Source organism: Convolutriloba macropyga, chromosome 6 (assembly GCF_964194025.1).
Source record: "Convolutriloba macropyga chromosome 6, txConMacr16.3, whole genome shotgun sequence".
NCBI lineage: Eukaryota > Metazoa > Xenacoelomorpha > Acoela > Convolutidae > Convolutriloba > Convolutriloba macropyga.
In genome coordinates, this window is record NC_134473.1 from 62,744,071 (window position 1) to 62,759,598 (window position 15,528).

At 33.8% G+C, this 15,528-nt stretch overlaps 1 protein-coding gene across 1 annotated transcript in view; it reads right to left on the reverse strand.

Moving 5' to 3' along the window:
- The window catches only part of LOC142341120 (uncharacterized), a 47,403-nt gene extending 37,783 nt beyond the window's left edge, over window positions 1-9,620 (reverse strand). Inside the window, exons 1-3 of the mRNA XM_075392010.1 lie at window positions 9,386-9,620; window positions 8,009-8,480; window positions 1,395-1,660 (exon numbers count right to left, since the gene is read on the reverse strand). Coding sequence (XP_075248125.1) covers window positions 1,395-1,660; window positions 8,009-8,480; window positions 9,386-9,412 — 765 coding nt within the window. The 5' untranslated portion in view covers window positions 9,413-9,620. The remainder of the gene's footprint in view (window positions 1-1,394; window positions 1,661-8,008; window positions 8,481-9,385) is intronic.
- Between the last annotated feature and the right edge of the window lie 5,908 nt (window positions 9,621-15,528).

Sequence of the window (15,528 nt, forward strand, 5' to 3'; positions counted from 1 at the left end):
TTGATTCTAATATCAGCTGCTTGTTATACAACCTTTGTTGTTTTCCGCAGTGATACCCTTTTCTTAGTTTCAATTTTTCTAAGTTCATGGTATGATTTGATAAAGTTGGTGTAGACTCAAAGGTTGAATAGAAAAACAGAAAAAAAACTAAGAGACTCCTTCGACACTCTACTTTGATTGCTTTTAGCTCAGGTTTTGATAGGAATCAGGTGTGCAAAAAGTTTGCAATCTTTACCTCGTCAGTTTTTTTGTTTAACGATAGAGTTAGGCATGAACGACTCTAGAAAAGTTTACTTGAATCTAGAGAGATCTATCAATAACCAACGTTTAGTTATTGTCAGGTAAATAAGAAGTACTTACCTAGGCATATCTAAAAAATTGTATATTTTTGTAAACAAGAATTAGTTCCTTGAGATAGGTGTGTAGTGAAGCAATTTCTAATTTACTTTTGTATTTGAAGGAGAAGACAAACTTGGCGTTTTTAATTAATGGCTTTCAAGAATGACAAACAAATTTAGTCAGTAGTAGGAAAAAATTTTAAAATGCGGGCAACCTAAGCAAACTAATAACCTTGGGTTATTTCGCAGATGTTTTTAAATTAAATTATAGTAAAAGAATGATGGCTAAGTAAATTAGAACTTTATAAACGGTTTATTCAACAAATACTGATCTTGTTAAATAACGGCAGTTCTGACTTTGTATAATCCCAGCGGAATTAGAACATTTAACGAGACTTAGATTTCTTAGCTAAAAATAGATGTTACTTAATAAATGGGAGATACCCTTGTTTTAACCATGTGACCTTTTTGGGACTTTTCGCATAAGATTAGTGTATAAAAAGAAATTGGACTTGTTTATAGCTCTGTTTTTTTACATTTGCGGAGTATATATACCGCTTGATTTTGTATTTTTCAGAGCTTCTTTTCTATTCAATTTTGTAAGTGATGTCTCTCTTTTCTGTTCGTAAGACGGAGAGTAACTATAACTAGATTTTGGCATATTTGTCATATAATTCTCTTAGGAATAAATACTAGAAGTTAACTGGTGTAAGTTAACTTTATCTAAGTATAGGATTGTGCCCTTTTTGTTCATAAGTTAGTTAAGACTGAAGGACTTTAAGAGAACTAAAGTCCCCTGGAGGACTAACATAGAGAAAAACAACACTTAGGAATTATTTTCAAAACTTGTTGGAATTTAGAGGTTAAGGCCCAAACCACCTTAGCTGAACTTTAAATTCTACACCTTTGTCTCCATTATAAGCAATTTTACAATTTTCTTGGTGTTTGACCGCATAATTTTGAGCGCCTCGTCCGTGCTCTATTAACCAACAAATACAAAGCTAAAAAAGTCCATAACATCGCTTCATTTAACTATTGCTTCGGTTTTCAAATTACCTGGATCCAGTCCTTCCTTGGCACCTCGTCAATCAACACATTCAAGCCAGAGTTCAAGTCATGCGCACAAAGACAGAGTTGGAATGAGAAATTGACAAACACAATCACCACTGCCAATGAGTCAATCAAGTCTCCAATCCAGGTGTAGATTGTGTCTCCAATGAGAGGGAAGAAGCATGAACGAAGGGAGAGAGGGAGACCCTCTCTGTGGAAGAGGAGGGATAGTGTTAGCCCAAACAGACAGAACACAACCCATTCATGCAAACCTAAACCACAAGGCGGTCTAATTGTGTTCAGTCAAATTGCTCTTACATAAATTTCAGACTATAATTCAATATTGAATCAAAATGATTTCAGAGATTTATCAGTATTAATAATCTCTGATTCAGGCTTCGATCAAAATTCTAACTGAATTTCATTTAACTCTTTCATTGCTACTGATTTAAAATAGCGGATATATTCTGTTTCGACAACCACCCCCCGTGTTCTATCCCCAGTTACATCTTGTGTTGTTAGATATCAGATTACTACATAAAAATAGCACATGTGCTTGGGGGATGGGAAAGAATAGATCCAAAATCCAAAATAGCCAGACAATTGTCAAAAAGTTTCAAGAGTTGAAAAAAATTAGAATTTACCCAGGTTAATCTTTCTGATTTTCCATAATCCTTGATCAATACAGACTTGGGGCCTACTAGCAACAACTTTGCTCACTTAGGACCCTAATCTATCGGAATTATTTTTTCCATAGACAAGAGCCAGCAAATGCAAGGTTAACTCAATTGATGACAAAAATATATTTGAAGACACCTAAAAGACACCTGAACTGTAGTTCAGGTAAATTTTTACCTGTACGAGTTTAAGTGCATATAGCTGAAATTTTTCTATTGCATTGAGCAATGTAACAAAAAAACTTTCATAAAAAACTACTAAATTTAAACAAAACAAATTTACAAAGTCTAGGGGAAACAACAACACATTTATTTAGTAATGTCCAGCCGTTTTTTTAAGTTTGGCAAAGTTACGGTTAAGTTTAATCTAAGATTCCCACTCTAAAATTTTCCGACCCAAACGTAGTTTCAGAGGAGCACACTATTAGTGAAGTATCAAAATGACATAAGTTTATTCAAGACATTTAGATAAATTCTGCGCCGTAAAAACTTATACTTATCTGATAATACAAAAGAATTTTTTCCATGAACACCTCAGGCTTCGTTGAGCAATCGACGCCATGAAAACTTATCTGTAGGCCTTTAACGTAAACGTTTTGCGTCAGTTAGATAATATCCGCGATGATTAAATAAAATTGGACGACCAAAATTATATTTTGAAAGTTTTTTAGCCTTATATATACATAAATATATATATATATATATATATATATATATATATATATATATATATCTATGTATATATATATATATATGTATATATATATATATATATATATATATATATATATATATACATAATTTTTCTATTAATTTGAATAGTGGTCCAATCATAGAGCAATGCAATTTGTTCGGGACACACTTCTATTTATTTTTATTCGATTTGTTGTTATGTTTTAATTTTTTTCGAATTTTGTTGCACATTGTTCTATTTTAATTTGCTCATGGATTCTTTTTTCAAAAGAATAATTTACTTTTTCTTTGGTAAATCTAATTTAGTTCAATAGAGTATTTTTAGGTCTTTCTAGTTAAGATTTTGCAGCAATTTTACAGCGCAATTGTTTCTCTTCGCTGAACCTTAATCCAGCTTGCAAAATAATCTGCACTGTTCAAATGATGATAACCTGACAGGTAACATCTTAACTCTAACTTTTTTGCAAAACATAGTGCAACCCATATCATATCATGGTTCACAAATATTAATGGGTGCACTCCTAGATTATTTCATTACATATGAATAACAAGGCGGCTCGGTAATGTGCGATCGCACATTAGGTTCCGACCCCGCTCATCCACAATTTCGGCATAATTGTCTACCAAATGAGGAACAGATAGAAAAACACAAAAAATTACAGTATTTTTTTAAAAAAAAACTGTTGTATGAACGAAAAGATAGCCTCCAAAGCAAATAACTCAGTGGAGTAGAAAAAGATGCATTAGATTGATTAGATATGCCGATATTAAGATAGCGAGCGAAGACGAACGGCAAAATCAAACAACAACAACAAACATTAATTACATCAAAAAATTTATGTCCGTTTTCAAAAACAAAACTTAATAACAAAGTCAAAATAGCGTCAGATAAAACTGAAAATAAACAAAATAACGTAAAATTCACCGGAAAAAAATGGTTATTCGCCAGTTCATAATAAAGCTTGGCAACAATTAGACAAAAATAACAAGAAACTTTAAAGTTAGAAAATTCGCTGATTTTTTTTTAAAAAAACAATTAATTTCAAAGTAATGAACAACATAAGAATCAAGTAAATGTCCCATAGGTGTACAATTACCAATGCTTCTATAAAAGGGAATTAAGAACTCTTGGTATTCAATTTTTTTTGCAGTTACAAAAAGAAAAACAAATAGACAACAAACTAAAAATCAATTAAAACTTGCCAGAAAATGCTTTGGAAACCGTAAAGCCATACTTGGCCCCCAAAATATGTTCGATCGCACGTTCGTGCGCACAAAGACAGAGTTGGAATGAGAAATTGACAAACACAATCACCACTGCCAATGAGTCAATCAAGTCTCCAATCCAGGTGTAGATTGTGTCTCCAATGAGAGGGAAGAAGCATGAACGAAGGGAGAGAGGGAGACCCTCTCTGTGGAAGAGGAGGGATAGTGTTAGCCCAAACAGACAGAACACAACCCAATCAAGCAAACCTAAACCACAAGGCGGTCTAATTGTGTTCAGTCAAATTGCTCTTACATAAATTTCAGACTATAATTCAAAATTGAATCAAAATTATTTCAGAGATTTATCAGTATTAATAATCTCTGATTCAGGCTTCGATCAAAATTCTAACTGAATTTCATTTAACTCACTCTTTCATTACTACTGATTTAAAATAGCGGATATATTCTGTTTCGAGAACCACCCCCCGTGTTCTATCCCCAGTTACATCTTGTGTTGTTAGATATCAGATTACTACATAAAAATAGCACATGTGCTTGGGGGATGGGAAAGAATAGAATAGATCCAAAATCTAAAATAGCCAGACAATTGTCAAAAAATTTCAAGAGTTGAAAAAATTAGAATTTACGCAGGTTAATCTTTCTGCTCTTGGATTCTTTTTTCAAAAGAATACTTTACTTTTGTTTGATAAATCTAATACAGTTCAATAGAGTATTTTTAGGTTTTTCTAGTCTAAATTTTGCAGCAATTTTACAGCGCAATTGTTTCTCTTCGCTGAACCCTAATCCAGCTTGCAAAATAACCTGCACTGTTCAAATGATGATAACCTGACAGATAACATCTTAACTCGCACATTTTTGCAAAACATAATGCAAACCATATCATATTATGCATCACAAATAATAATGGGTTGGGTGCACTCCTAGATTATTTCATTACATATGAATAACAAGGCGGCCCGGTAATGTGCGATCGCACATAAGGTTCCGACCCCGCTCATCCACAATTTCGGCATAATTGTCTACCAAATGAGGAACAGATAGAAAAACACAAAAAATTAAAGGTTTTTAAAAAAAACTGTTGTATGAACGAAAAGATAGCCTCCAAAGCAAATAACTCAGTGGAGTAGAAAATGATGCATTAGATTGATTAGATATGCCGATATTAAGATAGCGAGCGAAGACGAACGGAAAAATCAAACAACAACAACAAACAATAATTACATCAACGTTCGTCGAACACCGATAATGTATTTTGTGGCCGCTCAATATTGAAAATAAGCAACAATTAGACAAAAGGAAAAAATGCAAAATTATGTAATACTTGTTTTTTTTTCGAAAAAAAGTTATTTCCAAAGACATAAAAGCCATTAGTTACAAGATGAAAATTTTGAATAGGTTCGTCCATTCTTCCAAAAGAAGCCCTTGAGACCTTCAACTATCCAGAATATGACTTACGTCTACAAAAAGATCGTCAAATTTGACAAAAATCAAAAATATAATTAATTTTTTTGTGAAAAACCCGTGTGGAAGCCATTAAAGTCATAACGAATTTTCTTAAAACATTAGATTTTGTGACACCAATCCTTTTTGACAACTTCCCATGAAATGTATTATGTGACTTCTCATTAATAAAACTAGGTAACAATTAGACCAAAAATAAAAAGCAAGATTATGTAAAACTTGTTTTTATCAAAAAAAATTTATTTCCAAAGACATGAAAGCCATTAATTACAAAATGAAAAAATTGAACAGGTATTTTAATTGTTCCAAAAAAGTACTTGAGACCTGCAATTATCCGGAACATGTCTTACGTCTACAAAATGAACGTCAAATATTACAAAAATCAAATATTAATTTACTCTTTTTTTGTGAAAAACCCGTGTCGAAGCCAGTAAATTCATAACGAATTCCTTAAAAACACTAGATTTTGTGACTCCAATCCCTTTTGACACCTTCCCTTGACAAAAATAATGTCATGTTTAAAGTTTAATTAACGATATCAGGTAAAAAACAGACAATAAAATGAACAAAATTGAGAACTTGAAATGTTTTTTTTTTCATTTTGGAAAACAATTGTTTTCAAAGTCATGAAAGCCATTATCTATCTTCTAATATCAGAACATCCAGGAATTTTTCCCGGAAGAACCAATCAAACCGGGTCATTGTACAGGAATTTAAAAACGACTAAGAAGACAAGGTAAAAACGACAGTTAACGACAAAATTAAAAAATTCAATTAAATTCTTCGAGAAAGTATTGTCGAAGCGGTAAAGAACCACAATCTATATCTTTAAGGATTTAAATAATTTCAATTGTGAGTTATTTTGAACAAGAAAAAATTGATATATGAACTGACAATAACGTGATAGTTTGACAAAATTAGAAAACATGAAAAATGGGCAAATACCTAAAAATTAAAAATAATTTATGAAATCTAGTAGTATCAAAGCCAGAACACCATAACTTAAGACGTAAAACCACAATAAAGACAAAATTTGAATTCAGCAGAAAGAAGGAGCTCTCTTTGATTGCTCACACTAAGCTAAAAGTTGACCAAAGTAAGAGAAAAATGGAGGCAAATTTCAATTAGCCATTTTTTATTTAAAAATCAAATACTTTAAAAGTGAAAATGATAATATGCTTTCAAGCAATCAACTAGATAAATTAATTTCGAGCATATAAGGAAGCCAATAGGACCTATCACTAGAGAGCTTTGATTTGAAATGTTCTGTTATTTAAATAATATGAAAAAGATCGATTTTTTTTATAAATAAAAAACCGACTGATGACAAACCGAATTGTTTTTGGATTGTAACGGTCCAAGATTGGTACAGAACTCATCCTGCTAATGCTGAAGGTCCACGGCCATTAGGAATATTTAATTTTCGCGATGTCATTGATATAGATATTTTGTTAGTTAAAAAATCAAAAATAAATGCTGCGTTTTTGATAATCAACGATTAAAGTTAGCAAAAAACGGCAAAGTTTTATTTACAGAGCACTCTCAACGGAAGTTGAAGTGGAATTAGCTCCTTTTTCAGTCTACAAAGATTTTGTTAGTAGTGTTTGGGTGTGCACTTCCTGCAAATTTAATCAGAGTGGACTAAAGAAAGTTATTTCGTGCTGTATTTGATGAAAAAGTCTGAATTTTGTGAAATTTTGAGCCAAAATTTGTGACAAAAAAATCAGTGAAAATGGCCGACAATGTATTTTGTCTTTGAACCTGAAATCAGCAAAAATTTCATGAAAAATTTTATTAAATTTTATCAAAAATGGCAAATTTTAGTCAAAATTCCTGAAAAAGGTGAATGAAATCAACGGATATCACTCTATTTTCTCGAAATTTTAAACATCGATATCTCCCTGTCAAAAACGAAAATAAAAAAAATCTTTTTAATTCCATATTCTACGCTGGACAAGCTTTCTAATGATGCCAGTCTCAACTCACTACGATGAATATATCGATCGGCCAAAATTGACTGAACAAAAAAAAACCCAGTTGAGTATATAGTTCCTCCCTCCTCAAGAGGGGTCGGAACTATTATACCTTTGCAAATTCTTTGCTGCGGGAAATACGGCCTTGACAAGAAACTAATTTATACCAAACTTTACCAAGGTGACAAAAAGTGATTAGCTGCTTGGTTGCATCGCAAGTCCAATAGCATTTGATTGAAAAGGCTAGAAAATTTTCAAAAATTATCTTCGGCAGCCAAATATTTTTTAATCATCGCGGATATTATCTAACTAATGCAAAGTGTTTCCTTTAAAGGCCTACAGACGACTTTTAATAAAATCGATAGCGCAAAGAAGCCTGAGGTGTTGATCAAAAATTTTCTTTTGTATTATCTGATAAATCATCTGACTAATTATCTGATAATGCTTTTACAGCACAGAATCTTTTTACATGTCTTGCATAGTCTAAGTAAGACGACGCATAATCTGATAAATATTTATACGACAATTTTTTCAAGATTTTTTCAAGATAAAAACAACTTAAAATTTTTTTAGTTATTGGCTACCTTACCATAGTGGTAAAAAGTCAAATTGATCGCATTCTGAGCCAAACTGTTATCAGCTAAGAAGGGATCCGCAATGAACCTGTTGGAACCCTCAGCGCCTGGGTCATAATGAGATATAGGGTCACTGACTGTAAAGTAAAACAGCTGCAAACTTGCACCACTTACAAACGCCATTGCAAACCATGTTATAGTCGAAAACTCTGGTTTTTCATCTTCACTTTTGGAAAAGGTCACACTGGAAAACCGGCTGAAGAACAGATATAGAAAGAAAACAATCATCAAGTCACGTGAGCTGACGTGGAACCATGTCCAGGTTTCGGCCACCCAATCAAGCCACTGGCGTAGCTCATCTGGAACCAAGTTGTCAAGAAGAACGCATGTCGTGATCAAAGTTGCGATTGAGACGACAGAGAGGAACAAGACCACAGGGTTGAATTGGGTCTTCAGAGCGGGTATTTTGACAGAGTAACTCTTATCCTAAAATAACGAATAAAATTTTAAGTTCAAGTCTTTTAAAGGCCAGTTGACTCGAGCATTCATAGCTGGAGTTTATTTTATAAGACGAGGTCTGCACTTGGGCAACCATACAACATGCTCTGGATAAACTGAAATCGGTTAGATTCTCTTTGCCCCACTTGGGAAATTCCTGTCCTTGTTGACCTTATTGCGTAAATTGCAATTTTGCAAATTGTAAATTATATTTGTAAATTGTAAATTATAAATTGTAAAGGAGAAGTTAAAGCAATAGCGCAAATTTTTTTGGTTGCGATCGCCGCTTATTTTGCGAAACTTGGGACACCTGTTTTTTCACGGTTCCCTTTTTAACGTTTTACGACGGTTAAAACGTTTGTTGACAAAAAACAAACTTTTCAGACAGTTAAAAAGGACGTCGTGGACGAAATGACAAATCCAACTTTCCTCACGTCTGAAAATAACGATACCAAAAATTACAAAAACTGTTCTCGTTTATGTTTGGTTTTGTAAAGCATGGTATTTCGTTGTATGATTCCACAAGTAAGGTTCTTGTAAGGTGGTGCATATTAACGGCTATTTTGTAGCATTATTGAATTTCAACTCTTATCGCGACAAAATTCGCGCAGGATTGTGATAACCGATCTTCTAAAAAGGCCAATCTTCATATGCTTCTTCAGTTTATATTTTGGATAAACTGCTAAAAAAACTGTTAAGAGAAAAATCTCGACCGACTAAAATATTCGAATAATAATAATTTGGTTTCTGCGTAATTGCAGCTGAGCAGTGTTAGGCTTTTAGTGTGCAATGCATTAACCTTAGCCTGTTCTTAACTGTCTTTTTTCTATTGAACGTCTATATTGAACGTTTTTGAGCACAGTAAAAAAACTCACGAATATAGATTATACTACCTTAACGTTTCCGAAACCACTAGCCATAATTTCAAACGTGTTCTGTTGTAAAACTATTCTGCTAAAGTTGAATAATAAATTTTTTAACGGCTACTTCAATCAGTTTTCTGTAATTATGTTGTTTGTTATTCACTCAGCCAGCTAGCCAAAATCAAACGTCGTTTTCAAATTTATTTACAACTGCTTACGCATGTTATGTAATTTATACAGAGTTGTGGAGAGAGGTTGAGCTAAGTTTGAGCGTCTTTTGTTTTTTGAAGAGAGTTGAAGATTCAGTCGGTATCACTTGAACATCACTTTCAACAGTATGACGTCAAACAAATTGGCAAAAATACAGACCACACACCCGTCATTGTAATGAACGCGCGTCATGCGGTTAATAATAACAATGAATTGTTTCCATCAGTTATCTAAAGTCGTTTCGTTGCATTCAACTTTATTTTGAAATTTACGAATTCATGTCCAATTTTGATATTTAAGACAGAGGCAACCGCTATCGGCCGATGTCCCGTTTTGAAGTGTCTCAGCAAAAAATTAGTTTTGACATGCTAAAAGAGGAAAAAATGAAATTTCATAGTTTGAACTAATTAAAACACTGCCTTACCTAAAAACAGCCCTTTGTTAAAATAATAGGTCAAATATGATTTTCTAAGTAAACCGTGATTGCTAAGTATATAGTTATTTACGACACAAAAAACTTCCGCTATTTTTCAAGTCACCTTTACAACTGAAAAACATAGTGAAAAGAAAAAGTCAATTGAAGTTTGTCCACGAATGAAGAAAAAATATATAGACCATACCACCGTTATTGGAAAGAATGCGTGTTAGAGCTGCGCTGCGTCTTATTTATTTAAGTATTAAAAATGTTAAGAACCGGGTGTAGGAAACTCTGCAAAAACTCGATTAGACGAATGGAAATCTTGTAGCCACTAGTCGAAAATTCTGAACAACGGTTTTGTGGAAATTAGGCGAACACCAATCAAAAGAATTAAAGGATTTAATGCAATATCTGTTGGGTATTTTAATGTAAGTAGATGACTATAACAATTGACTTCGTAGAAATGTAGCTTAAAAGGTTTGTGATCACTTTCAAGATGCCGTTTAACTAAAATTCCACCAATTTAACGAGAATTTCTAGCAAACAGTAGTTTGAATTATTTACCTTAAAATTGTTGATAAGAATGTCGAGCATCCACCATTCCTTCGCTGCTTTAAAAAAACACAATCCATGGAAGTGATGATACTTAGTTAACATAGGAGATATAAAACATTGAAAACAACTATGTATTTGCCCATGTGTCTTTGACAACTCGGTTAAATTTAAAGGCGACTGTAAGGCACGCTTGACAACTTAATGACATCGAGCGAATTTTAAAGCATCCCTTTAGATTTTTGAATTTTTATTCACCTTACTTCCAGAACACTCCTGTTGGAGATTTATTCCTAATGGCTACACAAATATCGTTTGCCTAATAGAGAACACTGTGGACATTAATTTAGAATAAAAAGTGTCCACACTTGATACAAATATAACAGAGACTCAAGAATTTCAAAAAAATTCATTTAAAGTGATCCAAGCAAATGCCCAAAAAACAGTGAAAACAAAGGCCCTGAACGAAAAACGAGAACACAAAGACACGATCACAAATCAAAACGGAAACTAATTCCTCAGAAACATTTTCCTTGGAGAAATGCAAAAATATATTTCACTTCATGGAGTTTGGTTCACAATTATGATATCTCAAAAATTCTTTTAGCTCAAAGTTAAAGATAGATACAGTATGACAACCGTACTGAATTTCTGTATATTGTTTCTGGTTGTCATTTTTTGCCCACAATCAGAGGTGAATACATTTAACTGGAAATCTGTTCTGTTTTGAAGAAGACACACAATACCATAGGATATTTTATCGAAGAACTTTTGTTTTGTACTGTTTTCGGCCAATATCTAGTCTTGGAGCCTCATTAAATCAACATATCTTCGAAGAAGGACAGTGGACATCAGTAAAAAAAATGTAGCTACTGATAAGACATTTTTAAGCTTTCAAACCACCTACTCTAAGACTTTCGTGTTCTTGCACTACCAATGAGCAGATAGGACATTTTTGCGTTTGAGGTCCCAAACTTGCCTCAGATACTCTTCCAGCCTAAAATGGAATCCAGGTTCCGCGACCTTCTTTGTCTGTTGGCATCTAAAGTAAAAGTCTCGATCCACTTCTATTTCTTGAGCTCCTATACTGGCAACGACAACCTTGGCCATTGCTCCCAATGATTCTTCGAGTGGATATGAGCACAAGTTTTGGTCATTTCCAACCTAGTTTTGTTGAGCCACACCTTTTGATTTGACCGTCGAAAAGGAATTAAGGTGGATTAAAGAGTGTTTTAAGAGCTAGTATAATTTTCTGCTGCAAATAATGGACAAAAGAGAGCATCTACTTCATTGTAGTGGAAGCTCAAATTGAGCCGCATTTTGGCTCAACCAATTACTAACATTGTCGTCCGTCGGCAAATTTTGGAGAAACCATGTATTTTAACAGCCTCAACGGTTTTTCAGTTCGTAGAAAACAACCGTTTCCATCAGATTAGTGGTAGCTCCTGTATCTATAAACAGTCCGTTTGGCTTGCTGCCGACCCACACACTGTAAACAATTTTATTCAATTCAATGAGAATGCCACTTATTTTGATGTCAATTAGATTCTGACTAGCCATTACATCATGATCTACATAATCTAACGGCTACCGAATACGTATTGTGTAGCTAGCTATTTCAGCGTTTCGTTCTTCTGATCAATTGTAGAGTTTAATTTTTTAAAGATGCATGGACAAATTGCTGTGAATCGCAATCGTCTTTTTTTTCCTTTAAACTTGTGCTGTATCAATCAGGCCAACCTTGTGCCAAGAGCACTTTTTTTGAACAGCTGAAGCAACTTACCTTTTGAGGTGAATTTCCTGGTCCATTGTTTCTTGATGGCTGGTTCGGAGCTCGCGTTTTCAAAGCGCAGTTCATATCGGCTGTACTCTTGGTATGGGTTAAAAAATTTGTCGGCTGTGTCGGGGTTGCGTTATCTGCTCATCATTGCAGACATGTTACTCATAGATGCATATTGTGCCCAACAATTGATACGTTTTAGACTCAAGTGACCTCTGATCACCACTTGGACTAGTATAAGCTGCCATCCCCACATTTATACCAGGAGCCAACAAAATATTGGTAGGATCATACGTGGGCGTTGGTTTTCGAGCTCGTGTGATGTCTTCCTTGAATGCTCTAGGGTCATAGAGGCCGTCGATGAAAACCTCTCGGTTCATATTGTATATGACAGTGGGATTCATAATTGTTTTGGGACTTTCTCCCACTGTTTGAATTCTTTGTGCGCAGTCGTGAAAACATTGTCCATCATAGTTGAAAATGATCTTCAGTTCTTTTTGTACGGTTCTGCCCGGGCCCAGGAATTTGGCCAAAGTTATGTAAGATCAGCGGCAAGTAGCGTTGACAAGTCGAAAAATTCACCGCAATTTTCTTACATAATTTTGAGTTGAATGCGTTGAATTTAAAGACAAAAATTCATTGCATTCAACGCAAAATTATGTAAGAAAATTGCGGTGAATTTTCCGACTTGTCAACGGTAGTTGCCGCTGACCTTTCATATTTGGCGTTGAATTTAGCGTAGATCTTACATATTTAGCGTTGAAATTAGCGTAGATCTTACATAATTAGCGTTGAATTTAGCGTATTTTACATATTTTTTGCGTTGAATTTAGCGTTGATCTTACAACAAAACAAAGCGCCCACTTGAACTTTTAACCTCCAGTTGCATATGGGACTCGAACTGCTGACCTACTGTTTGCTTGTCGCCTCTTCTACCATTGTCCCACAGTACCTTCGTTTCCTTAAGAGCCGCAATTCTTATAAAACGTAGATCTTACATATTTTGCGTTGATTTTGCGTAGTATTTAACTTAGCATATTCAACGCATTTACTATGTGAGGCGTACTGGGAAAAATTTAAATTTTTTAAAGAGTGCTGAAAAAAACATGAATTCCTAAAATGTTCTGAAATGTTTGCACCGTTTGTTTTTTGCACTAAAAATGAAATTTTGCTGACTTCATTCTTCTCACCTGTTCAGTATATGGGGTCGAAACAGTAAAAAAAATAATTTTTTGAAAAAAGTTGAACATTTTGAAATCGTAAAATGGTCTGAATTGGATTTTGCACTATAAAAGAGCACTAAAACTGATTTTTTTCTGACCTCATGTTTCTCACCTTTGCAATATAGGGTTCGAAACAGTGAAAAAACATTTATTTTTGGAAAAAAACCTGAAAAAACGTTGAATGCGTTGAATTTAAGTAAGATCTACGCTAAAATTCAGCGCTAAGCATGTGAGATCTACGCTAAAATTCAACGCTAAGCATGTGAGATCTACGCTAAAATTCAACGCAAAATTATGTAAGATTAGCGTTGATTGCGTTGCGTTTATGTAAGATCAACGCTAAAATTCAACGCTAAATATGTAAGATCTATGCCAAAATTCAACGCAAAATTATGTAAGATTAGCGTTGAATGCGTTGAATTTATGTAAGATCTACGATAAAATCAATGCTAAATATGGGATATCTACGCCAAAATTCAACGCAAAAATATGTAAGATTAGCGTTGAAGGCGTTGAATTTATGTAAGATCAACGCTAAATTTCAACGCCAAATTTGTAAGATCTACGCTAAAATTCAACGCAAAATTATGTAAGATTAGCGTTGAATGCGTTGAATTTATGTAAGATCTACGATAAAATCAATGCTAAATATGGGATATCTACGCCAAAATTCAACGCAAAAGTATGTAAGATTAGCGTTGAAGGCGTTGAATTTATATAAGATCAACGCTAAATTCAACGCCAAATATGTAAGATCTACGCTAGAACTCAACGCTAAATATATAAGATATGCGCCAAAATTCAACGCGAAATTATGTTAGATTAGCGTTGAATGCGTTGAATTTATGTAAAATCAACGCTAAAATTCAATGCTAAATATGTAAAATCTACGCCAAAATTCAACGCAAAAATATGTAAGATTAGCGTTGAATGCGTTGGATTTATGTAAGTTCAACGCTAAAATTCAACGCAAAATATATAAGATCTACGCCCAAATGCAACGCAAAAATATGTAAGATTAGCGTTGAATGCGTTGAATTTATGTAAGTTCAACGCTAAAATTCAACGCTAAATATGTAGGATCTACGCCAAAATTCAACGCAAAATTATGTAAGATTAGCGTTGAATGCGTTGAGTTTATGTAAGTTCAACGCTTAAATTCAACGCTAAATATGTAAGATCTACGCCAAAATTCAACGCAAAATTATGTAAGAATAGCGTTGAATGCGTTGGATTTATGTAAGTTCAACGCTAAAATTCAACGCAAAATATATAAGATCTACGCCCAAATGCAACGCAAAAATATGTAAGATTAGCGTTGAATGCGTTGAATTTATGTAAGTTCAACGCTAAAATTCAACGCTAAATATGTAGGATCTACGCCAAAATTCAACGCAAAATTATGTAAGATTAGCGTTGAATGCGTTGAGTTTATGTAAGTTCGACGCTTAAATTCAACGCTAAATATGTAAGATCTACGCCAAAATTCAACGCAAAATTATGTAAGAATAGCGTTGAATGCGTTGAATTTATGTAAGATCAACGCTAAAATTCAACGCTAAATATGTAAGATCTACGCCAAAATTCAACGCAAAATTATGTAAGATTAGCGTTGAATGCATTGAATTTATGTAAAATCAACGCTAAATTCAACGCTAAATATGTAAGATCTACGCTAAAGTTCAACGCTAAATATGTAAGATCTACGCCAAAATTCAACGCAAAATTATGTAAGATTAGCGTTGAATGCGTTGAATTTATGTAAGATCTACGCTCAGGCGTAGATCTTACATAAATTCAACGCATTCAACGCCAATCTTACATAATTTTACATTTTTTAGCGTCGACACCTCGGCCCGGTTGGCGTTGCGGATTCGAAAAAACCATAAGCTCAGTTATTCGAGCACTGCCTCAAACGTGGTCACAGTGTGTTCATCAACATCCTCAATCAAATACTGGGACATTACAGTGAAGTTATCGAGAGAACATC